The following is a 24,109-nucleotide window of genomic DNA, read 5'->3' on the forward strand; positions in this document are numbered from 1 at the left end:
AGTACTTAAACCCCAAAAAACTTTGTGAAAGGGACTTTGAGCTTCTTGCTTAGGCCCACTCTCACCCTGTGGAGTGCTTTGTTGCTACAGTAAACGCCTACTTTTGGCTGGGTGTGGTGGCTCACACCTGTAATTCCAGCACTTTGGGAGGCTGAGGCGGATGGATCACCTGAGGTCAGGTGTTTGAGACCAGCCTGGCCAACCTGGTGAAACTCTGTCTCTACTAAAAATACACAAATTAGCTGGGCATGGTGGTGGGTGCCTGTAATCCCAGCTACTTGGGAGGTTGAGGCAGGAGAAATACTTGAACACAGGAGGCAGAGGTTGCAGTGAGCAGAGATCACGCCATTGCACTCCAGTCTGGGTGACAGAGCAAGACTCCGTCTCCAAAAAAAAAAAAAGAGTTAAAATGGTGTCGTTTATGTTATATATATTTTGCCACCAAAAAAACCCTCATGTACGAATGTATATAGCAGTTTTATTCATAAAAAGTGAAAACAACCCAAATGTCCTACAACTGGTAGTAAATGTAAGCCATGGAATACTACGCAGCAACAGAAAGGAACAAACAATAGACATTCTTCACTGTGAATCAAGAATATGACATGACTAATCTGAAATGCATTGTGCTCTGTGAAAAGCAGAATGCTACATACTGCGTAAGACATTTTTGGAAAAATAAACTGTAAGAAATATTGCAGGAATTCATGATGAGGGAAAAGTTTGACTAAAAAGAGGCAGCACTACAGAATTTTTTGGAGGACTGAGAATAACCGTTTACTTTCATCATGGTAGTGGTTATGTGATGTTAACAACACTGCTATGGGCCCGGCACGGTGGCTCACACCTGTAATTCCAGCACTTTGGGAGGCCAAGGTGGGTGGATCCCCTGAAGTTGGGAGTTTGAGACCAGCCTGACCAACATGGAGAAACTCCGTCTCTACTAAAAATACAAAATTAGCTGGGCATCATGGCGCATGCCTGTAATCCCAACTACTCGGGAGGCTGAGGCAGGAGGATCGTTTGAACCCAGGAGGCGAAGGTTGCAGTGAGTTGAGATCGCGCCACTGCACTCCAGTCTGGGCAACAGAGGGAGACTCTGTCTCAAAAAAAATAAATAAATAAAAAATAAAAAATAGCTGGGTGGGGTGGTATGCGTCTATAGTCCCAGCTGCTTGGGAGGCTGAGATGGGACAGTCACTTGAGCTGGGGAAGTCAAGGCTGCAATGAGCCACAGTCGCGCCACTGCACTCCAGACTGGGCGATAGATTGAGACATTGCCTCACAAAAAGAAAAAGAAACGAGTTATACATATTAAAACAATGAAAAGCATAGAAAATATTCATATTTGATGTTTCAAGTAATAAACTGACAGCTATCAGAATTCAGCAAGTTTCCAGGTAAAAGGTTGCATTTAAATAATTATCAATGACTTCCCTCTACATGAGAAGTTATCAATACAACAATGAAAGGGAAAACTGAAAGGTCCAAAAGGACTGAGTGAATGGAAAGGAGAGTCTGTTTCATATTAGAGTTGCAAATTAATGTGTCCTGTGTACAGGGCTGTAGCAACGTGGAGGATAGGTATAAACCCGATTGATGAGCATCCTGTATCCGTGGTGGCTGAGGACCTGGATGGGAAGCCTCAGCCTTAGCCCCATCCCTAGGCCTAGTCACTTAAGCCCCGCCCCGCCCCGCCCCTAGCCCTCGTCTCCACCCACTAGGAATTTCAACTAAGCCTCCCACCCAATCTGGTTCCGCCTTTAGCCCCGTCCCTTGGAGTATTTAAAAAGCCACGCCCCTAGGTCCGGTCTAGCCCCAGCTCCGCCCGTCAGGCCGAGTCATCCAAGTCCAGTCCAGGGTTCTGTTTCTTCTCTGTTTACTCTCAATCATGAAGAAATAGGATTTCTCACCCACTTGCGGCTGGAACCAGCCTTCGTGCTCCTTCGCACCCTGCTCCTCCCCGCTCCACCCCCTTCACCTCAAGTCCCGCCTCCAGGGCCCCGCCCCATACACCGTTTGCAGCGCCGAAGAGGACGCTAAGTGCGCTTCTGCGCATGCGCGAATCGGCAGCCATGTCACCCTGCCACTCCGCCAGCGTTTGAAGAACATTTTTGCCTCCGTCGGCTTCCTGTCTTGCCCTGCCCCGCCCCGCCTGCACCGGGTCTGGTACGCGGGAGACTGAGGGCTGGGCTTGAAGATCGGCGGTCTAAGGGCTGCCTCCCCGTCATTCCCTGCCCGGACCCCGCGCCCGGGGCCTCCCGCCGCTGCGGCGCCTCCTCGGAGAGCCCGGGTCAGCTGCCCCTGCGGCCGCGGCTGGTCCCAGACTCACTGAATCGGGAACTCTGGGCCGGGTCCAGAAATCGGAGTGATTCTGATGCAGGCGAGAATTGGAGAACGAATGTCGTAGTTCATCAGCCTCCGAAAGCATCCTTTGCTCTCTTTCCAGAAAGGAAGAGCATCTGTGCCATTCGAGTCTCAAGGACAAGCGCCTGAGCCTCGTTCTCTGTGAGCTGATCTGTGGATCGCGGCGAGTCGGGTGAGCACGGGGTGACATTTGCCTCGGCTCGGTCCCCTCCTGTGCCCTCTTTATGCATTAGATAGTGTTTGTGCCAGGCGCGGTGGTTCACGCCTGTAATCCCAGCACTTTGGGCGGCCGAGGTGGGCGGATCGCTTGAGCCCAGGAGTTTGAGGCCAGCCTGGGCAACATAGCAAGATCTCGTCTCTACAAAAAAAAAAAAAAAAAAAAAAAAGCAGTAAAATAAAAGGTGCGCTCCTGTGTTCCCAGCCACTCGGGAGGCAGAGGTTGCAGTGAGCTGAGATCGCATCACTGCACTCCAGCATGGGCAATAGAGCGAGACCCTGTCTCAAAAAAAAAGAAAAGATTGTATTTGGTCTCTGGATTTTACACTCTGCCTATGGACATCAGTTTGATACATTATATTCAGGTAAAAGTGAACTGATGCTTTTTGTCATTAATGATGCATTTGAATCATTTATTTATAGATTGGTTACATTTCACACAGAAAATTTGGTCATCTGTCAGTTTCACTCTTTTCCCTTTTTATTCCTTGCAGTTTCCATTTCTTTTCATTTCTTTACTGCACTTGCCAGGACCTCCAGTAGTGTCCGACAGAATAGCATATAATTTACATCCTTGTCTTCTTTCTGATTCCAGAAGGAATTATTCTGTCATTTCACCATTAAATAGGATGTTTGCTGTAGGTGTTATAGTTTTTTTTTTTTTTTTTTCCTTTCTTTATTCCTATTTCTTTTTAGAAAATAGGAGTCTCGCTGTGTTGCCTGGGCAGCTCTCGAACTCATGGACTCTCCGCCTCCCAAAGTGCTGAAATTACAGGCATGAGCCACTGCACCCGGCCTGACCATGTTTTAAACCGCTGATTTTTTTTTTCTTTGATTAGTGGATGTAATCAGGTTTTAGATCATTGCTGGAAAGTTGTACTACTTTCTAGAAATGTATTGATTTCCTGTGCATCTTCATATTTATTCCTTAAATTTTTTCTATATTCTCCTTATGATAGCTGTAATTATGATTCATTCTTGTTCATAATTTTTGTTGTTGTTCTTTAAGCCCTGTTGCTCTTAAAATTGCTGAGTTTGTTGCCGGCTGTGGTGGTGCACATCTGTAGTCCCAGCTGGTGGGAGGCTAAGGCAGGTGGATCGCTAGAGCCTAGGAAATAAGATCAACCTGAGAACATAAAGAGAGTCTGTCTTAAACAATAAATTAAATTAAAAAAAATTTTTAAAAGCTGAGTTTGTCAGTTTCATTAGTTTTTCTTTTTGCAACGGATTTTTTTTTAGCTTTTCTAATTCTGTTTACTATGTTTTAAAAAATATTATTTTCTATTTTCTTTCTAAACTTTTATGCTAGCCTTGTTTTTTTTTTTTTTTTTTTTGAGACGGAGTCTCGCTCTGTCACCCAGGCTGGAGTGCTGTGGCCGGATGTCAGCTCACTGCAAGCTCCGCCTCCCGGGTTCACGCCATTCTCCTGCCTCAGCCTCCCGGGTAGCTGGGACTACAGGCGCCATCACCTCGCCCGGCTAGTTTTTTGTAGTTTTTAGTAGAGACGGGGTTTCACCGTGTTAGCCAGGATGGTCTCGATCTCCTGACCTCGTGATCCGCCCGTCTCAGCCTCCCAAAGTGCTGGGATTACAGGCTTGAGCCACCGCGCCCGGCCTTATGCTAGTCTTTATTCAACCTCATATATCAATAGTCTAGCCTATTAATACCAATTTTTTTTTTTTTTTTTTTTGAGACAGAGTCTCGCTCTGTCCCCCAGGTTGGAGTGCAGTGGTGCAATCTTGGCTCACTACAACCTCGGCCTCCTGGGTTCAAACAATTCTCTGCCTCAGCCTCCCAAGTAGTGGGGATTACAGGCACCTGCCACCATGCCCAGCTAATTGTTTTGTATTTTTAGTAGAGATGGGGTTCACCATCTTGGCCAGGCTGGTCTTGAACTCCTGACCTTGTGATCCACCCGCCTTGGCCTCCCAAAATGCCGGGGTTACAGGCATGAGCCACTGTCCCTGGCCAATACTGATTTTTTTTTCCTCTGGGAGTTGATAATGCTTATAAATATATAATAGATGTACTAAACCTTCTGAAATTCCAGCATTATCTGAAACAGTTATTTTAATTTTCTGCTTCTACCCTGCCACATTACCTGCCCTGACTTGCTAAAGATAAATATGTTATGTGTCTCCTTATCCCTATAATGTACTACACTTTTTATATAGCATGTATCTCTACCTGATGTATTTTGTTTACTTAGTGTCTTACCAAAATATTATAACATTCATTTACTTCAGGATTTTTCTTTTCTTTTTTTTTTTTTATGCCTTATTCCTTGTGACTTCATGTAGTAAGGTCAGGATAAATGTTACCTAAATAAATATGAAATGAAGGAGGTAAGGGCTATAAGGGAAGCGTCGTTGCCCAAGACATAGGCCTTAGGAGAAGGAGCTCAAAGATAGCATATTTGATTATTTATTTATTTATTTTGAGACAGAATCTGGCTCTGTCGCCCAGGCTGGAGCGTAGTGGTGTGATCTTGGCTCACTTCAACCTCCGACTCCTGAGTTCACACAATTCTCCTGCCTCAGCCTCCCGAGTAGCTGGGACTACACCTGTGCACCACTATGCCTGGCTAATTTTTGTAGTTTTAGTAGAGACGGGGTTTTGCCATTTTGGCCAGGCTGGTCTCGAACCCCTGACCTCATGTGATCCCCCTACCTTTGCCTCCCAAAGTGCTGGGATTACAAGCAAGAGCTACCACACCCAGCATATTTGATTGCTTCACTTGTCCACTCTCCGTAGTGCCCGATAGGGTTCTAGGCTAAATCCTGGTAAAACTAGGGAATAAGGGGCTTAATAACAATTAAAATTTTTTTTTTTTTTTTTTTTTTTTTTTTTTTGAGGCGGAGTCTCGCTCTGTCGCCCGGACTGGAGTGCGGTGGCCAGATCTCAGCTCACTGCAAGCTCCGCCTCCCGGGTTTACGCCATTCTCCTGCCTCAGCCTCCCGAGTAGCTGGGACTACAGGCGCCCGCCACCTCGCCCAGCTAGTTTTTTGTATTTTTAGTAGAGACGGGGTTTCACCGTGTTAGCCAGGATGGTCTCGATCTCCTGACCTCGTGATTCGCCCGTCTCGGCCTCCCAAAGTGCTGGGATTACAGGCTTGAGCCACCGCGCCCGGCCAATAACAATTAAAATTTAAGGTATGTGTTCAGAAATGTACTCACGGGGTGTTTGGGTTTTGAAGACAAATAGGCCTGCATTCATACCCTGCCTCAGCAGCTGTCTAATGGGTTAATATTGAACATGTGGTTAATTGAGTCTTTCTAAGATAACTCTAAACTGGTTATAATAATATTTGAATTGCAGATCTTCTGTGAGAAATATTCTAAAATGTGGCCATTTCTTTGCAAAGTCATTCTCACATCAGGGTTGCCCAGCTGGCATATATTGTTACTAATACAGTGAAGAATGTTACAGTTTTTTTATTGGCTTTTAAAAATGCTACTTGTTCCATTGCAGTGGAGGTAACTGTTAATATTTCCTTGTTTGAAATTTGTGAAACAGCCCTGCAGATACCACATCAGGTCTGACACAGGTCAAGTATTTTTGTGTTTGTTTTTTTGAGATGGAGTCTCGCCCTGTCACCCAGGCTGGAGTGCAATGGGTGATCTCAGCTGGCTGCAACCTCTGCCTTCCGGGTTCAAGCGATTCTCCTGCCTCAGCCTCCTGAGTAGCTGAGATTACAGTCGCGCGTCACCATGCCCGGTTAATTTTTGAATTTTTAGTAAATACATGTTGGTTAGGCTGGTCCTGAACTCCTGACCTCATGATCCACCCACCTCGGCCTCCCAAAGTGCTGGGATCACAGGCATGAGCCACCGCGCTTGGCCAAGTAGTCTTATTCTGCTACTCCTGTACTGTGCAGGCAAATTTAGCATGTTTGTCACAACATAGCGGCCTTCTCTACCTCCTGCATATGGAATTCAATAGGCTGATGCTCTGGCAGGCGCAGTGGCTCACGCCTGTGATCCCAACACTTTGGGAGGCCAAGGCGGGCGGATCACGAGGTCAGGAGATGGAGACCATCCTGGCTAACACGGTGAAACCCCATCTCTACTAAAGACACACAAAAAAATAGCCGGGCATGGTGGCGGGCGCCTGTAGTCCCAGCTACTCGGGAGGCCGAGGCCGGAGAATGACGTGAACCTGGGAGGCGGAGCTTGCAGTGAGCTGTGAGCCGAGATCGCACCACTGCACTCCAGCCTGGGAGAAAGAGGGAGACTCTGTCTCAAAAAAAAAAAAAAAAGTTGATGCTCTTTCTCAGGTTTTGGGGACCCTGCAGCTCATGGGGGCAGGGGTAGTGGTCTAGGGCTGAGCAGCAAAGCCTGTTAGCCCACCAAGGGGTGCAGAAGTAAGAAATACTGGGAGTGGAACTCCCAGAAGCCTGGCGTATAAATCATTGCTTTCTTGAATTTGAGACAGGGAGTGTTTATTCATGTTGTGGAAGATATTCCCAGATACATTTTATACTTTTTGTTATCATGGGCAAATACACAACCAGACTTTTCTAGTCTTCAGTTAACTTACAAAATAGCACTCTTAACCTCTTCTTTATGATCAGCAAGAAGCAGAGCACTGTTTTCTATCTCTAGGGCGAGGTAAGGTTGTTCCACTTTCCCACAAGAGCAGCGTATATTTGCGTGTGTGTGTGCGCGTGTGTGTCTGTGTGTGTGTTGAGGGGAGTTGTTACTTACAATTGATGGGCTGCAACTATCCAGGCTCATGAGTGTGGGAATTTTGGGGAGGTCTGGCTTCTCATGTTATCTTCTTTACTTTTAACTTCTCAATATCCTGCTTTTCTTCATGAAGGGGACATGGAGGAGGAAAGAACAACTGTTGAATTACAGAAAAATAGCATACAGGTAAGTAAAAGGTAATAATTGTCCAAAAGAATATTTCCATTGCACCAGGTCTCCCTCAGTGTTTTAGAGCACAAGTCAGCATTCTGTTTCTATATTGGACCACATAGTATTTTAGGCACTGAAGGCCATGGTGTTTCTTTTTTCGTTCGAGATAGAGTCTCACTCTGTGCTGGAATGCAGTGACACCATCTCAGCTCACTGTAGCCTCCAACTCCCTGCTTCAACCGATTCTCCTGCCTCAGCCTCCCCAGTAGCTGCAACTACAGCCATGTGCCACCACTCCCGGCTAACTTTGTATTTTTAGTAGAGATGCGGTTTCAACCATGTTGGCCAGGATGGTCTTGATCTCCTGACCTTGTGATCTGCCCGGCTCGGCCTCCCAAAGTGTTGGGATTACAGGCGTGAGCCACTGTGTCTGACTGGCCATAGTGTTTCTATTGCAATTCAGCTTTGCCATTTTAGTGCAAAAGCAGCCATAGACAGTACATAAACACATGTTTTATTGTGTTCCAATAAATATTTATGCATTCAAATGGCAACTTCGATACAGTCCATGTGCCACAGTTTGTTGACTACTGGCCTAGAATACAAGGAAGTATGACCAGCTGTGGGCATCGCTTCAAAGTTGTGATTGTGCAGGCTCCTGGGCCTCTCAGGTTTGTAAGAATGAAAAGCTTCTATTCTCTCAGTGTATTTTTATTCATTGAAACCCCATCTAGATTTGACCCTGTGTTTAATGTTGTAGTGATTGCTATGGTGGGAACAAAGTAACAGGTGAAGTTATTTCTGTAGTAAGGAATTGATGATGTCAATGTGGAAACTATTTCATTTCCAGAGCATTTCTCTCATTTCTTCAATATACTCTGGACTTTTCTAGGCCATCGTAAGACTGGCATTGGTCACCATCTATGATATTGTGAAATACATATTTGGGGCTGGGCACGGTGGCTCACACCTGTAATCTCAGCACTTTGGGAGGCTGAGGTGGGCAGATTGCCTGAGGTCGGGATTTCGAGACCAGTCTGGCCAACATGGTGAAACCCTGTCTCTACTGAAAATACCAAAAAAAAAAAAAAAATAGCTGGGCATGGTGGCATGTGCCTGTAATCCCAGCTACTTGGGAGGCTGAGGCAGGGGAATTGCTTGAACCAGGGAGGTGGAGGTTGCAGTAAGCTGAGATGGTGCCACTGCACTCCAGCCTGGGTGACAGAGCGAGACTCTGTCTCAAAAAAAAAAAAGAAAACAATTTGGTTTTCATCCTGTTTCCTAGCACAGAGTTCCTAAAAACCCTTGTAATCTCTGGAGCAATAAGAGGGTCTTTTGTGTGCTCATGAGATGGTTGGGGTCTGGAAGCCCCTAGAGAGCCTCAGAATGGGGGCTGGTTCAGAAAGACGCAGGCAAAATCAGGATTGGGACTTAAATCAGCCATGCCTATGATGGAGCCTCCTTAAAAACCCAAAGGACTGGCTTGAGGAGCTCGTGGATAGCTGGATGTGTGGTGGTTCCTAGAGGGTGGCATGCCAGGAGAGGGCATGGAATCTCTGCGCTGCTTCCCACCATACCTTGGCCTGTCCATCTCTTCATCTGGCTGTTTTATCTGTGTACTTTGTAATGTCCTTGGTGATAAACCAATAAACATGTTTCCCTGAGTTCTGTGAGTTGTTCCAGCATATTAATCGAACTCAAGGAGAGGGCAGTAGGAGCCCTGATTTTAGCCAGTCAGAAGTGTAATTGACAGCCTTTTAACTTGGGATTGGCATCTGAAGTGGGAGGCAGTTTAGTGGGACCTCCTGTGGAATCTCCAGCTCGTGGAATCTCCAGGTAGACAGTTTCAGAAGCAAATTGTAGGATACCCAGCTGGTGTCCACTGGGGAATTGCTTGGTGTGTGTGGAAAACATCCCCCACACATCTGGTGTCAGAAGTGTTCTGTACAGTATTGAGTGACTATGTAAAAGGGTAGGAAAAACACTTTGTTTTTTCCTAGCTCATTGGCATCAAATTGTGGGGAGATAAATTTAGTGGGTTTTTTTGTTTTGTTTTGTTTTGTTTTTTATCCAGGCTAGAGTGCAGTGGCATGGTCATGCTCACTGCAGCCTCAACCTTGCGGCTCAAGCAATCCTCCCACCCACCTCAGCCTCCGGAGTAGCTGCCACCATAGGCACACGCCACCACGCCCAGCTGTTTTTAAAAAAATTTTGGTAGAGACTGATTCTCACCATGTTCTATTGCCTAGGCTGGTCTTGAACTCTTGGGCTCAAGTAGTCCTCCTGCTTTGGCCCCCCAAAGTGCTGGGATTACAGGCTTCACCCAATTTGCCTTTTTTGGTAATACTAAATTTGGCAATTTAGTATTTTACAAGTATTAAATCTACAAGCAAGGATTTGATCAGTGATGAATTATGTATAGATAGAAAGAGATTTGTTGACTGAGTCCTAGAGTAGATGCTGGGATCTTCTGAACTTCCTATGAAATGACTCTCATTTCCTCGATGTTGTCAGCCTCATCTGTCCTCTTATATACATTGGAGGAATTGTGCCTTTCTGAATAGAATTTGTGGTATGTTTTAGGACTCAGTAGTCTTTGAGGATGTGGCTGTGGACTTTACCCAGGAAGAATGGGCTTTGCTGGATCTTGCTCAGAGGAACCTCTACAGAGAGGTGATGCTGGAAAACTTCCAGAACCTGGCCTCATTAGGTAAGAATGGCAAGATTCTTTCATATAGTTGTTTAGAAAGTTATTTTATCTCACTAAATTGACTTTATTCTAGAATTTGGGCTGAGGAATGGGAAGACATTAATAAGTAAGACAGATATGGTCACTGACCCCAAGGAACTTACAGTCTAGTGGCTTAGCTATGAAAATAAACACCTGGGCTGGGCGTGGTGGCTCACGCCTGTAATCCCAGCACTTTGGGAGGTCGAGGTGGGCAGATCACCTGAGCTCGGGAGTTCGAGACCAGCCTGAGCAACATGAGAAACCCCATCTCTACTAAGAATACAAAATTAGCCAGGCATGGTGGCACATGCCTGTAATCCCAGCTACTTGGGAGACCGAGGCAGGAAAATCGCTTGAACCCAGGAGGCGGAGGTTGTGGTGAGCCAAGATCACACCATTGCACTCCAGCCGGGGGCAACAAGAGTGAAACTCCATCTCAAAAAAAAAAAAAAGAAAGAAAATAAACATCTGTATATTGAACTGATGCTCTTTTTTGTGGTTGAAAGCCTTGAGGTTTATTAAGTATCAAAAGTGTGGATATAAACCTCAGCAATCACTATAGGACACAGGGAGGAGGTTTGTAGTTTGGACATTTTGAGGATTTTACTGCTATCTATGTCTTTTACCCAAAGACTACCAGAACACACCTATAGTTAAACAAGTTGGGTTTATTTTGCAGTGCAGCAAGCAAGAATACATGTCTCTTGCATGTCCTAGTAAGAGGGTGTTAGAAAAGACCTATTATAGGATTTGTGCTTCAGTTGAGTGATTTGGGGGTGGGTCTATGGAAGCAGGCTGTATTAGTTTCCTAGACCTTCTGTAACAGAGTATCACACACTGTTGGCTAAAAACAATGGAAATTTTTTCCTTCACAGCATTTCTGGAGGCTGGGTTTCTGAAATCAAGGGATCAGCAGGGCCATGTTCTCTCTGAAGGCTCTAGGGGAAAGACTCCCTTTTCTCTTCCTGGCGTCTGGTGATTGCTGGCAATCAATGGCATTCCTTGACTTATAGATGCATCATTCCATTGTCTGCCTTCATCTTCTTCCCTAAGTCTAAGGAAGAGACTTAGATTTCTAAGTCTCTTTCTCCTTATAAGAACACCAGTCATTGGATTTAGGACCCATCCTAATCCAGTTTAACCATGTCTTAACTTGAATATATCTGTAAAGACCCTATTTCTAAATAAGGCAACATTCTGAGGTTCCGAGTGGACTTCTCTCTCTGTTTTTTTTTTTTTAAGCAGGCTTTATTATTATTTTTAGAGCAGTTTTAGGTTCACAGCTGAATTGAGTGGAAGGTACAGAGATTTCCCATATAACCTCTGGCCCCCCACAGGCATAGCCTCCTCTAATAACAACATCCCCCACCAGAGTGGTAAATTTGTTATAACTGATGAAGCTACATTGACACATCATCATTGCCCAGAGTCCATCATTTACATTAGGGTTCACTCTTGGTATTGTATATTCTATGGGTTTGGATGAATATATAATGACATGTATCCAGCATTATAATATCATACAGAAGAGTTTCACTGCTGTAAAAATCCTCTGTGCTCTATCAATTCATCCCTCCTTCCTTCCCACTTAAATCTTGGCAACCACTGATCTTACTCTCTCCATAATGTTGTTGCCTTCTCCAAAATGTCATAGAGTTGGAATCATGCAGTATGTAGCCTTTTCAGATTGGCTTCTTTCACTTAGCAATATACATTTAAGATTCCTCCATGTCTTTTCATGGCTTGAGAGCTCATTTCTTTGTACTGCTAATATTCTATTGTCTGGATGTACCACCGTTTATCCATTGACCTACTGAAGGACTTCTTGGTTGCTTACACGTTTTGGTAGTTATAAATAAAGCTACTGTGAACATTGGTGTGCAGGTTTTTATGTGGACATAAGTTTTCAACTCCTTTGGGTAAAAGGAGTGCAATTCAGTTGCTGGATTTTATGGGGTAAGAGGATGTTTAATTTTATAAGAAACTGCCAAACTGTCTTCCAAAGTGGCTATACTATCTTGCATTCCAACTGGCAATGAATGAGAGTTCCTGTTGCTCCTCATCCTCACTAGCATTTGTTGAATGTTCAGGATTTTGGCCATTCTAATAGGTGTGTAGTGGTGCCTTGTTTTAATTTGCATTTCCCTGATGACTTACGATGTTGAGCATCTTTTCGTATGCTTATTTGCCATCTGTATATGTTCTTTGGTGAGGTGTCTGTAAAGCTCTTTGGCTCATTTTTTTGGTCTTTTTTTTTTTTTTAAACGTTGAGTTTTAATAAGAGTTCTCTGAATATATATATTTTTTCTGTATGAAATCTGATACTGTCTTCGTATATTTTTGATAACAGTTCCTTCTCAGATACGTTTTTTGCAAATATTTTCTCCCAGGCTGTGGCTTATCTTTCTATTCTCTTGACATTGTCTTTCGGAGGGCAGAAATTTTTAATGTTCATGAAGTTCAGTTATTGATTCTTTGTTTTATGGATCATGCTTTAGCATTATATCTAAAATATCATTGCCAGGGTGTGGTGGCACACGCTGGTAGTCCCAGTTACTTGGGAGGTGGAGGCTGGAGGATCACTTGAGTCCAGGATTTTGAGGCTGCAGTGAGCTATGATCACACCACTACTATAGCCTGGGTGATAAAGTGAGACCCTGTCTCTTAAAAAAAATTAAAAATGTCATTGCCAGACAGAAGGTCATCTAGATTTTTCTCCTGTTATCTTCTAGGAGTTTTCTAGCTTTGCATTTTACAGTGAGGTCTGTGACCCATTTTGAGTTAACTTTTGTGAAGGATCTAAGGCCTGTGTCTAGATGTATTTTTTTGCTTGTGGATATCCAGTTGTTCCAGTACTATCTTTTCTCCATTGTATTGCCTTTGCTATTTTGTCAAGGTAAGCTGACTTTATCGGTGTGGCTCTGTTTCTGAACCCACTGTGCTTTTCCATTGATCAATTTGAACATAAATTTTGAGGGGACGTTGTTCAGCCTAGTGACACAGGGCAGTCATTTTAGATTGGTTGCTGACAGAAAGTGAATAGTATTGCTGGTTGCTGACAGTATTATTCAGTAATACTCTATTATTGAGTATGTTGTGGGTGGCATAAAGTCTTCAGACAAAATTATGAGGTAACCTTGTTTTGTTTCATTTTATCATGATTTCAGAGTAACTTTATCCAAGATTAGTATTTTGTGAGATTATTTATATTCAATAGGAGAACAAAATGTCCCAGTTGTGACTGTCTGACCAGCTTGGAATGATATTGAGGTTTAGGTGTGAACATTAGATCAGTTCTGTATGTCAGAGGCTGCTTCCTCCTGCCACCTCTCCTTTTTTTTTTTTTTTTTTTTTTTTTGAGACGGAGTCTCGCTCTGTCGCCCAGGCTGGAGTGCAGTGGCCGGATCTCAGCTCACTGCAAGCTCCGCCTCCCGGGTTCACGCCATTCTCCTGCCTCAGCCTCCCGAGTAGCTGGGACTACAGGCGCCCGCCAGGTCGCCCGGCTAGTTTTTTGTATTTTTAGTAGAGACGGGGTTTCACCATGTTAGCCAGGATGGTCTTGATCTCCTGACCTCGTGATCCGCCCGTCTCGGCCTCCCAAAGTGCTGGGATTACAGGCTTGAGCCACCGCGCCCGGCCTCCTTTTTTTTTTTTTTGAGATGGAGTCTCGCTCTGTTGCCCAGGCTAGAGTACAGTGGCACAATCTCGGCTCACTGCAACCTCCGCCTTCCAGGTTCAAGCAGTTCTCCTGCCTCAGACTCCTGAGTAGCTTGGATTACAGGCGTGCTCCACCACACCTTGCTAATTTTGTATTTTTAGTAGAGATGGGGTTTCACCATGTTGGTCAGGCTGGTCTTGAACCCCTGGCCTTGTGATCCACCTGCCTCGGCCTCGCAAAGTGCTGGGATTACAGGCATGAGCCACTGCGCCTGTCCTGTCACCTCTCCTTTAAAAAAAAAATTGACATTGTGTTGCAGTTAAACTCACAGAATATCAGAAGACTAAACTTTTGTTTCTGTCTCATGGAAATGTTTGTGATTCTTCATTATTTTCCCTTGTGATATGCCTTTCTGCTTGTGCAGGGTATCTGCTACACACACCCCATCTGATCTGCCAGTGGGAACAAGAGGAGGACCTGCAGACAGTGAAGAGAGAACTTATCCAGGTCATCTTTATGGGAGAGCACCAGGAAGGCAAGAATCCTTGGGAGAAACTGCTTTGGTTGGGGGAAAAATATCAACTTAAAATCAAAAACAAAAATGAACTTTGTTTTATATGAGGAAGCTCATCTTCCACAGATATCTCAGATGACTATTTTGACTTTTTATCAGTGCTGTCACATTTTCCTTGTTCTTGGCGAAGACCTTCCACGTTTCCTCTTTGTAAGGTAGCATTTGGTCATGTGCATTCTATCCAATTTCTGTTTTGTTCTCCTAATACTATCTTAGTTATGTTAGTTTCAATCTTCATAGAATTATTTCTTAGTTAATTGCTTACCATTCTGACCCTTGCGCCTATTAATGCCAAAGTCCTGAAAAAGCCGCTCTGCAAAAAGTCCTTTGCTCACAGAAGCTTTCGCTTTTTCTGTTTCAGGTTTTGAGACTCAACTTAAAACTAATGAATCAGTTGCTCCACAAGATATTTGTGGAGAAAAAATATCCAATGAACAAAAAATAGTAAGATTCAAAAGGAATGATTCTTGGTTCTCCACTTTACATGAAAACCAGGAGTCCTGTGGTATTGATGATCAGAACAAAAGCCATGAGAGACATTTGAGGTGAGTGCCATTCGTGAGAAAGAGAAAGTGTCTCAGGAGAGAATCTTAAAGTCATGAATTTAAGAAATATGTATATATTAACAAGCCTAGATCAAAGATTGTGGTTTGAGAAAGAATTTTCGTGAGTTAATTTTTTTCCACAAATGAGACCGAGATTTTGAATGTTTGACACATACTTCAGTTGTAAACAATTATCAGAAAAATCCCGTGAGTCAATAACTGGGTGACCGTATTGGCTATGGTAGAACTCTCTGTGAAAACTTTCAGCTTATAACTTGACAGAAGGGCAGAAAACGTACATTCACTGAAATTGGTAGACATTTGTTACTAATAATGTGTCTTTTATTTTTAAAAGAAATCGTATGGTAGAGAACATCTATGAATGTTGTGAAGAAAATCAAGATGGACAGACTTTCAGCCAAGTTCCAAATCGTGATTCACTCAAGAGAAATACTGAAGTAAAATCCTATGAATGCCTTGAGTGTGGAAAGGCCTTTGTGGATCATTCATCCCTTAAGAATCACATCAAGTCTCATACTGGAAGCAAACCCTATCAGTGCAAGGAATGTGGGAAGGCCTTCCATTTTCTTGCTTGTTTCAAGAAGCACATGAAAACCCCCACTGAAGAGAAGCCCTACGAATGTAAAGAATGTACCAAGGCCTTCAGTTGTTCCTCATTCTTTAGGGCACATATGAAGATTCACGTCGGAAAGACAAATTATGAATGTAAGGAATGTGGGAAAGCTTTTAGTTGTTCTTCATCGCTCACAGAACACAAAAGAATTCATAGTGGAGATAAGCCTTATGAATGTAAGGAATGTGGGAAGGCCTTCAGTTGTTCCTCCTCACTCTCCAAACACAAAAGAATTCACAGTGGAGATAAGCCATATGAATGTAAAGAATGTGGGAAGGCCTTTAGCTCTTCCTCTCACCTTATAATACATATAAGAATTCACACTGGAGAGAAGCCTTATGAATGTAAAGAATGTGGGAAGGCCTTCAGCGAGTCCTCAAAACTCACTGTACATGTGAGGACACATACTGGAGAGAAACCCTACAAATGTAAGGAATGTGGGAAAGCCTACAATTGTCCCTCCTCCTTAAGTATCCATCTGAGAAAACACACTGGAGAAAAACCCTATGAATGTCTGGAATGTGGAAAGGCCTTCTACCTCCCCACTTCCCTTAATACACATGTGAAAAATCAAAGTCGGGAGAAACCCTATGAATGCAAGGAATGTGGGAAGGCCTTTAGTTGTCCCTCGTCCTTTAGAGCACATGTGAGAGATCACACTGGAAAGATACAGTATGAATGTAAGGAGTGTGGGAAGACATTTAGTCGTTCCTCGTCCCTCACCGAACACCTAAGAACTCACAGCGGAGAGAAGCCGTATGAATGTAAGGAATGTGGGAAAGCCTTTATTAGTTCCTCCCACCTTACAGTACATATCAGAACTCACACTGGAGAGAAACCCTATGAATGTAAGAAATGTGGGAAAGCCTTTATTTATCCCTCAGCCCTTAGGATCCACATGAGAACGCACACTGGGGAAAAACCCTATGAATGTAAGGAATGCGGGAAAGCATTTCGTCATTCTTCATACCTTACTGTACATGCAAGAATGCACACCGGAGAGAAACCCTTTGAATGTCTGGAATGTGGAAAAGCCTTCAGTTGTCCCTCATCCTTTCGAAGGCATGTGAGAAGCCACACTGGAGAGAAGCCCTATGAATGTAAAGAATGTGGGAAAGCCTTTGTTTGTCCTGCCTACTTTAGAAGACATGTGAAAACTCACACTAGAGAAAACATATAAATGTAAGGAATATGGGAACGTCTGCAAAGCTTCAGATCCTAGGCAGCTTGTGAGATCTCATACTGTGGAGACACACTATGCATGTAAGAAAGTAGGAAATTGTTGCTCATCGTTTTGAAGATTTGAGGACACTTTAGAGAAACCCTGTGTATGTAAATCATGTACTGAAAACTTTATGAACATTGCTTATTATGTACAAGAAAATTCATACTAGAAATGAAGATCAGTGCCTCATCCTTAAAGTAGACTGCTGGCTCTTTGATTACCAGTGTTTTCTGATAGGAACATTTAAGGTGATAAATTTACCTTTTCAGCTCCAGCCACATACCTTTTAGTATGAGGTGCTTTAATTTTGGTTCTGATGTAAATATGATTTCCATGACAAAATCCTTTGGATCCATGGAGGATATGAAAAATTTTTTCTGTATAGGCAGGAGTGGTCTTTTTTTAAAAAGTGGTTTCTAATTAATGTTCATTGTTCTTTAAATGGGTAGTCACTATAATATTGACACTTTGGTTTTTGTTGTTTTGTTTTTAGTCTACATGGCAGATAGCAGAACTTGCCCACTCAATATTTTTCTTCCTATTCTTTTTCCTAAGAGACGTTGGAGTTTCTGAGATGATCAGTTTTTACTGTCTAAAGCGTTTATTGTCTAGTGAGTAATTTCAGCAGAAATTAATTTAATATACTATTTTCCTATTTTATTCTTTGTCCTTGCTCGCGGCTGGGAATTGGATTCAGTGTTTTGAGTGTAAAAATTGTATTACATTAACTATATTTCCCAAAATCACTTTTTTCTCCAGTTCTAGGTTAGACTTGTCTCATATAAGAGTTTGTATGAGATTTGGAAGGCATAAGGGAAGAAAAAGCCATTATGCTATGTTTAGTGGGGCCATCAGACAGGGAGACAGATGTATAAAGGCCTGGTGACCTCTAGTTTTCAGCTCATTTTTTGGATTGTTGGACTCATTGATCAATATTTGCTCAAAACTGAATGTTATAGCCGGGCATGATGGTGCATGCCTGTGGTCACAGCTACTCAGGAGGCTGAGGCAGGAGGATCAGTTGAGCCCAGGAGTTTGAGGCTGCAGTTAACTATGATCATGCCACTGCACTCTAACCTGAGTGACAGAGTGAGACCCTTTCTCAAAAACAAGACAAAACAAAACAAAAAACCGAACATTAAATGCTTGCTTGACTTCAGTGTCCTCCAAGGCAGCATCTCTACAGCTATCACCATATACAACTTCTTGGATTTTCTGGCAAGCTCTGGCATTGCCATTTTGCTGGTGTTGCAGTCTGTCTTACACAGTCCAATCGCATCATGTTGCGCTATTCATGGGGAAAGATAGTTTTGCAAGTCTCAAAAGCAAGAGCTGGCCGGGCGCGGTGGCTCACGCCTGTAATCCCAGCACTTAGGGAGGCCGAGACGGGCGGATCACGAGGTCAGGAGATCGAGACCATCCTGACTAACACAGTGAAACCCCATCTCTACTAAAAATACAAAAAATTAGCTGGGCGTGGTGACGGGCGCCTGTAGTCCCAGTTACTCGGGAAGCTGAGGCGGCAGGAGAGTGGTGTGAACCCGGGAGGCGGAGCTTGCAGTGAGCCGAGATTGCGCCACTGCACTCCAGCCCGGGCGACGGAGCAAGACTATGTCTCAAAAAAAAAAAAAAAAGAAAAAAAAAGCAAGAGCTGTGGAGAGTGAGGGCAGTTACCCTTGGTAATTGAGGTAAGCATCCACAGGGTGTCACCCTGTTTAAATGGAGGAAGATTTATACTTCAAACCTTTAAACAGGAAAGATTTTACTGCTTTTTTTTTTTTTTTTTTTTTTTTTTTAGTGTAAGAAGATGAATTGCTTCAGGTACCTTTAGCTACAGTATTATATTTTCCCTTTAAAAGTATAACTGTACTACTAGATATTTTCCCTCCTATTTTCCCTTTAAAAGTGTAACTCTACTATTTCCCCTGAATTGCTTTTTATTTTGTTACACATACACTAACATGCATGAAGTATGCCAATCTTCAATGTACAGCTTAATGAAATTTCATGTCTGTATATGTCCTGGTAAACAGAGAACATTTCCAAGACTGTAGGAAGTTCCTTCATCCTCTTTCTCAGTGATTAATTACTCCACAAGGCAACCACAATTTTGACTCTTACTATAATTGACTTGGTGTGCTTGTTCTTGATTTTCACCTAAATGTTAAAATACAATATGTACAGTTATGTGTTTTGGCTTCCTTTGCTCAACATAATGTGCAGTTTGACTTTTAACTGTTCTTTTGATAGATGTATGGGCTTATTTATCTTGGTAAGTGCTATATGTGCAGGAATGAATTTTCTGAATCATAGGGTAGACTTTAAGTTTAGTTTTGGTAGGTATTCCAGTTTCCAAAAAATATTGACTCCACCAATAATCCCCAAAACAATGCATGAAAGTTCTAGTTGTTTCACACACCTGTCCAGCACTTTCTGATTGTAGTCATCCGGCAGAGAGTATGCATTTACCTGATGTGTAATGATTTTGAGTACTTTTTGACGTGCTTATTGGCTATTTGGATTTTTTTTGTGTGAGGGCACCTGTTGAAACATTTCACCCATTTATGGTGTCTTGTCTTTTTTTTTCTTTTTCTTTTTTTTTTTTTTGAGACAGACTCTTGCACCTAGGTCAGAGTGCAGTGGCGTGATCTTGCTCACTGCAATCTCTGCTTCCTGGGTTCAAGTGATTCTCCTATCTCAGCCTCCCTAGTAGCTGGGATTACAGGCATATGCCACCACACCTGGCTAAGTTTTGTATTTTTTTTTAGTAGAGACAGGGTTTCACCATGTTGGCCAGGTTGGTCTTGGACTCCTGACCTCAGGTGATCCACCCACTTCAGCCTCCCAAAGTGCTAGGATTATAGGCATGAGCCACCACACCCAGATTTATGGTTCCTTTTTTTTTTTTTTAAAAGTGAAGGGCTTCCTTCTGGTTACTTGTCCTTTATTGTATGTATGTATATCTATATCTAGGTACACATGCATAGATATGTATAAACCATGTATCATATATTACATATATACATAAAATATGTATATTACATATACATACATTACAGATAACGTTTCCCAATCTCTGTCTTGCCTTTTTATTCTTTAAAGGGAATTTGTTGGTTTAAATAATTTATTACTAAAAAGTCCTTGGGTATAATGAGCTTCAGGCATGGCTAAATTCAGGGGCTAAAAAAATGTTATGTAGTTGAAATCTGTCTCCCTGTCTTGGCTGTGCATCCTCCTGCATTAGCATTTCCAAGCAGGTTGTCTCTTCATAGCAGGCCCCAGAAATTCTGGCTACTTTCTTCCCAGCTTAAAGTCTCAGGGAGAAAACAGTGATTGTCTTTTTGAACAGTTCCAATATGATGATCAGAATTGAATCTAGTTGGCTCTGACTGGCTCACTTGCCCACTGTACTCTAGTCACTGGCCTGGGGAATGTAATACTCTCATTTGTTTAGGGTTCGTGCCCATGCTTATCCAGAAACTGGGTTAGAGTCTGCACTGACTGAATCATAGGGTCCTAGCAATTTGGGGGCATATGCAGACGGGAGGAGGCAGGAGTGGGCAGGTAGGATCTGAAAGCAGTGGTAATACTGTTAGCTGTTATGCTGGTCTTAGCAGCATGTGGGAACTGTGAAGTCTGGGAAATCAGCCAGGGTTAGGTAGTTCCTAGAGAGCATTTTAGAAAGGTCAGGTATCATCCGTTAACATGTGTTTAGCTTGCTAAAGATTGCTGCTCGGCCGGGCACAGTGGCTGACTCCTATAATCCCAGCATTTTGGGAGGCTGAGGCAGGCGGGTCACCTGAAGTCGGGAGTTTGAGACCAGCCTAGCCAACATGGTGAAACCCTGTCGCTACAAGAAACATTAGCCAGGTGTGGTGGCCTGTGCCTGTAATCTCAGCTACTCAGGAGGCTGGGGCAGGAGAATCACTTGAACCCGGGAGGTGGAGGTTGCAGGTAGCCAAGATTGTGCCAGTGCACTCCAGCCTGGGCAACAGAGTGAGACTCTGTGTCAAAAAAAAAAAAAAAAAAAAAAAAGGCCGGGTGCGGTGGCTCAAGCCTATAATCCCAGCACTTTGGGAGGCCAAGACGGGCAGATCATGAGGTCAGGAGATCGAGACCATCCTGGCTAACATGGTGAAACCCCGTCTCTACTAAAAAATACAAAAAACTAGCCGGGCGAGGTGGTGGGCGCCTGTAGTCCCAGCTACTTGGGAAGCTGAGGCAGGAGAATGGCGTAAACCTGGGAGGCAGAGCTTGCAGTGAGCTGAGATCCGGCCACTGCACTCCAGCCCGGGAGACAGAGCGAGACTACGTCTCAAAAAAAAAAAAAAAAAAAAAAAAAAAAAAAAGATTGCTTTGCTGCTTAATCTTTAATGAGCATAAAGATCAACTTGAGATCTGACACCTGTTTAAGAATTATTTGTCTGGACCAAGATAATGAATCTATTCTCCTGTGTTTCCTTCTAGATTCTTTATTGTTTTTTAATGTACGTCTGTAATCTACTTTGAATAATTTTTTGTAGCGCGTGAGATGGGATCAAGGTGTGTGTATATAGGTTTATCAAAGAGACCATGGTTTCCTCTCTGCTTAGGCGATCTCTGCCCCTTGGTTCATTTGCCTTTTCTTGCATCAGTAGCATACGATCTTAATTTATGTTGCTTTGTAGTATTTTTGGAAATCTGGTAGTGAAAGCCTTCCAACTTTTTTAAGATTGTCTTGCCTTCTCTGTTCCCCATGTTTTCCAAATTAATTTTGGAATCTCAGGATTAATTTTCACAAATGAATCTTTGGTACTATGCCTGTAATTGCATTGATTTTGTAAAATAACCTAAGGATAATTGACATCTTTATAATATCGAGTTTTCCAATTGATGAGTATGGTATAATTGTCCATTTACCTAGGTTGTCTTTAACTTTTCTCAAGAGTGTTTTCTAGTTTTAATTGTAGAAATCTTGATTTGTTTAATTTATTTCTAAGTATATTTTGCTTTATATTTTTTATTTGTTTTTCAGTGTTTTTGGCTAGTACATAGAATTGCAATATCTTTTTGTATATTGACTTTATAGCTGGTGACATTTATAAATTCAATTATTTATTCCAATACTTTGTGGATTATTTTGGATTTTCTATATATATAATCCTGTTAATACCAATAAAAGAAAGTCTTACCTAATTTCTAAACTTTATTTTTTGCTAATTTTTCTTGCCTTATTTCTTTAGAGTAACGAATAGAAATGATGAAAATGAATATCTTTGCCTTGTTTCTGAACTTAGGGAAATGTGTTTAATATTTCACCATTAAGTATGACACTACCTAGAAGTTTTTTTATAAATAACCTTTATCAAATTAAGGGAATTCTGTTTTGTTCTTGGATCGTCAAGATTGTTTTATAAAAATCATGAATGGACATTAGATTTTATCTAGTGCCTTCTCTGCATGTATCAGGGTCTTTTAAGAAATCCTTGTCAATCCTGAGAGGTCTGGAAAAGAAAATTCTTAAATCTGTTAATAAGGTGAATTATATATTCCTTGATTTTCATATGGTAAAACAACAGCTATTACTGGAATAAACCACACTTGGATATGGTTTATTAGCCTTTTCATTTTTGCTAGATTCAATGTGACTTTAAAAAAAGTATTTCTGTGTCTATGTTAATGAGAAGGTTGTCCTGTGATTTCTTTTATCATAATATACTTGTCTGTTTTGTATCAGGTTTATATTGTCTCATTAAAGTTGAAAACTATTCTGAAAGGCTGTATAAAATCACAGCTCACTGCAGCCCCGACCTCCTAGGCTCAAATGACCCTCTTACCTCAGCCTCCTGAATAGCTATGACTACAGGCATGCACCACCATACCCAGCTTTTTTTTTTTTGTAGAGACAGGGTTTCACCATGTTGCCCAGGCTAGTGTTAAGCTCCTAGACTATCAGTGGGGCCAGCTGTGATTCCTGTCTCCTGTACCCTCTCCTTTGGGAAGAGTTACTCTAGTCTACTTTGAATCACCTTTGGTGACAACTGTCAGCAATTTTTTTTTTTTTTTGGAGAGAGAACCTCGCTCTGTCTCCCAGCCTGAAGTGCAGTGGCGAAATCTCAGCTCATTGCAATGTCTACCTCCTGGGTTCAAGCGATTCTCCTGCCTCAGCCTCCCAAGTGGTGCACCCATCACCCGAGCGGTGTACACGGTACCCAATATGTAGTCTTTTATCCCTCACCCCCTCCCACCCTTTCCCCCGAGACCCACAGTCCAATGTATCATTCTTATGTCTTCATGTCCTCACAGCTTAGCTCCTGATCATACAGTATTTCTCTCTCTGTTCTTGTCTAGTATGTGAGGTGATGGGTATGTTCATTAGCTTTATTTAATCATTCCATAATGTATACATATAACAAAACTCCTAGTACCCCTTAAATATATACAATTATTATTTGTTGATTAAAAATTTTAAAAAAAGGAACAAAGGTGGAGGCATCACATTTCATGATTTCATGCTATACTACAAAACTACTGAATCAAAACGGTATGTCAGTGCCATAATAGCAGACATATAGACCAATGGAACAGAATAGGGAGCCCAGAAATACCTCCATGTATGTGCAGTCAACTATTTTTCAACAAAGACATGAAGAATACCCAGTGGAGGAAAGGATAGTCTTCTCAGTAGATGGTGGCGTGAAAACTGAATATCCATATGCAAAAAAAAAAAGAAATTTGACTCTTATGCCATATACAAAAATCAACTGAAAATGCATGAAAAATTTAAGTTTAAGACATGAAGCCATAAACCTTCTCAAAAATATATATAAGGAAAAAGCTCCTTGCCATTGGCCTCAGTAATGATTGTTTGCATTTGATCCCGAAAGCAACATGGAGCTGGGCATGATAGCTCATGCTTGTAATCAGAGCATTTTGGGAGGCCAAGGCAGGAGGATTGAGGCCAGGAGTTTGAGACCGACCTGGGCAAAATAGTAAGACTCACATTGCTATTAAAAGTAAAAAATAAATAAATAAATAAAAGCCACATGGTTGAACCTTGAAAACATTATGCTAAGTGAGATAAACAAGATGCAAAATGACAAATATTGTGTGATTCCACTTACGTGAGGAAACATGAACAGGGAATTCATAGACACAGAAGGAGCAATAGAGGTTGCCAGGGCCTGGAAGCAGAGGAGAATGGGAAGTATTATTTCATGCGTGTAGGGGTTCCATTCAGAAATGATGAAAAAGAATGCAAGATGGATAGTAGTAATGGTGCACACCGTTGTGAATGTACATAGTGCCAGTGAGTCTCCA

General features: G+C 42.5%; 1 protein-coding gene across 3 annotated transcripts; it reads left to right on the plus strand.

The window, feature by feature from the left end:
* Positions 1–2,066: 2,066 nt before the first annotated feature.
* ZNF699 (zinc finger protein 699) lies at positions 2,067–18,232 on the plus strand. Of its 3 annotated transcripts, XM_030934859.1 has the most exons (7): positions 2,074–2,169; positions 2,450–2,539; positions 7,406–7,458; positions 10,027–10,153; positions 14,257–14,367; positions 14,768–14,951; positions 15,307–18,232. In XM_030934859.1, exons 3-7 carry the CDS (start codon positions 7,411–7,413, stop codon positions 16,763–16,765), a joined length of 1,929 nt encoding a protein of 642 aa, XP_030790719.1. In that variant the 5' UTR covers positions 2,074–2,169; positions 2,450–2,539; positions 7,406–7,410; the 3' UTR covers positions 16,766–18,232. The 3 variants fall into 3 exon arrangements, with proteins under 3 accessions (XP_010387161.2, XP_030790720.1, XP_030790719.1); XM_010388859.2 differs by having other exon boundaries at positions 2,067–2,539; XM_030934860.1 differs by lacking the exon at positions 10,027–10,153 and having other exon boundaries at positions 2,067–2,539.
* The last annotated feature ends 5,877 nt before the right edge of the window (positions 18,233–24,109 follow it).

The sequence above is a fragment of the Rhinopithecus roxellana genome, chromosome 8 (assembly GCF_007565055.1).
Source record: "Rhinopithecus roxellana isolate Shanxi Qingling chromosome 8, ASM756505v1, whole genome shotgun sequence".
NCBI lineage: Eukaryota > Metazoa > Chordata > Mammalia > Primates > Cercopithecidae > Rhinopithecus > Rhinopithecus roxellana.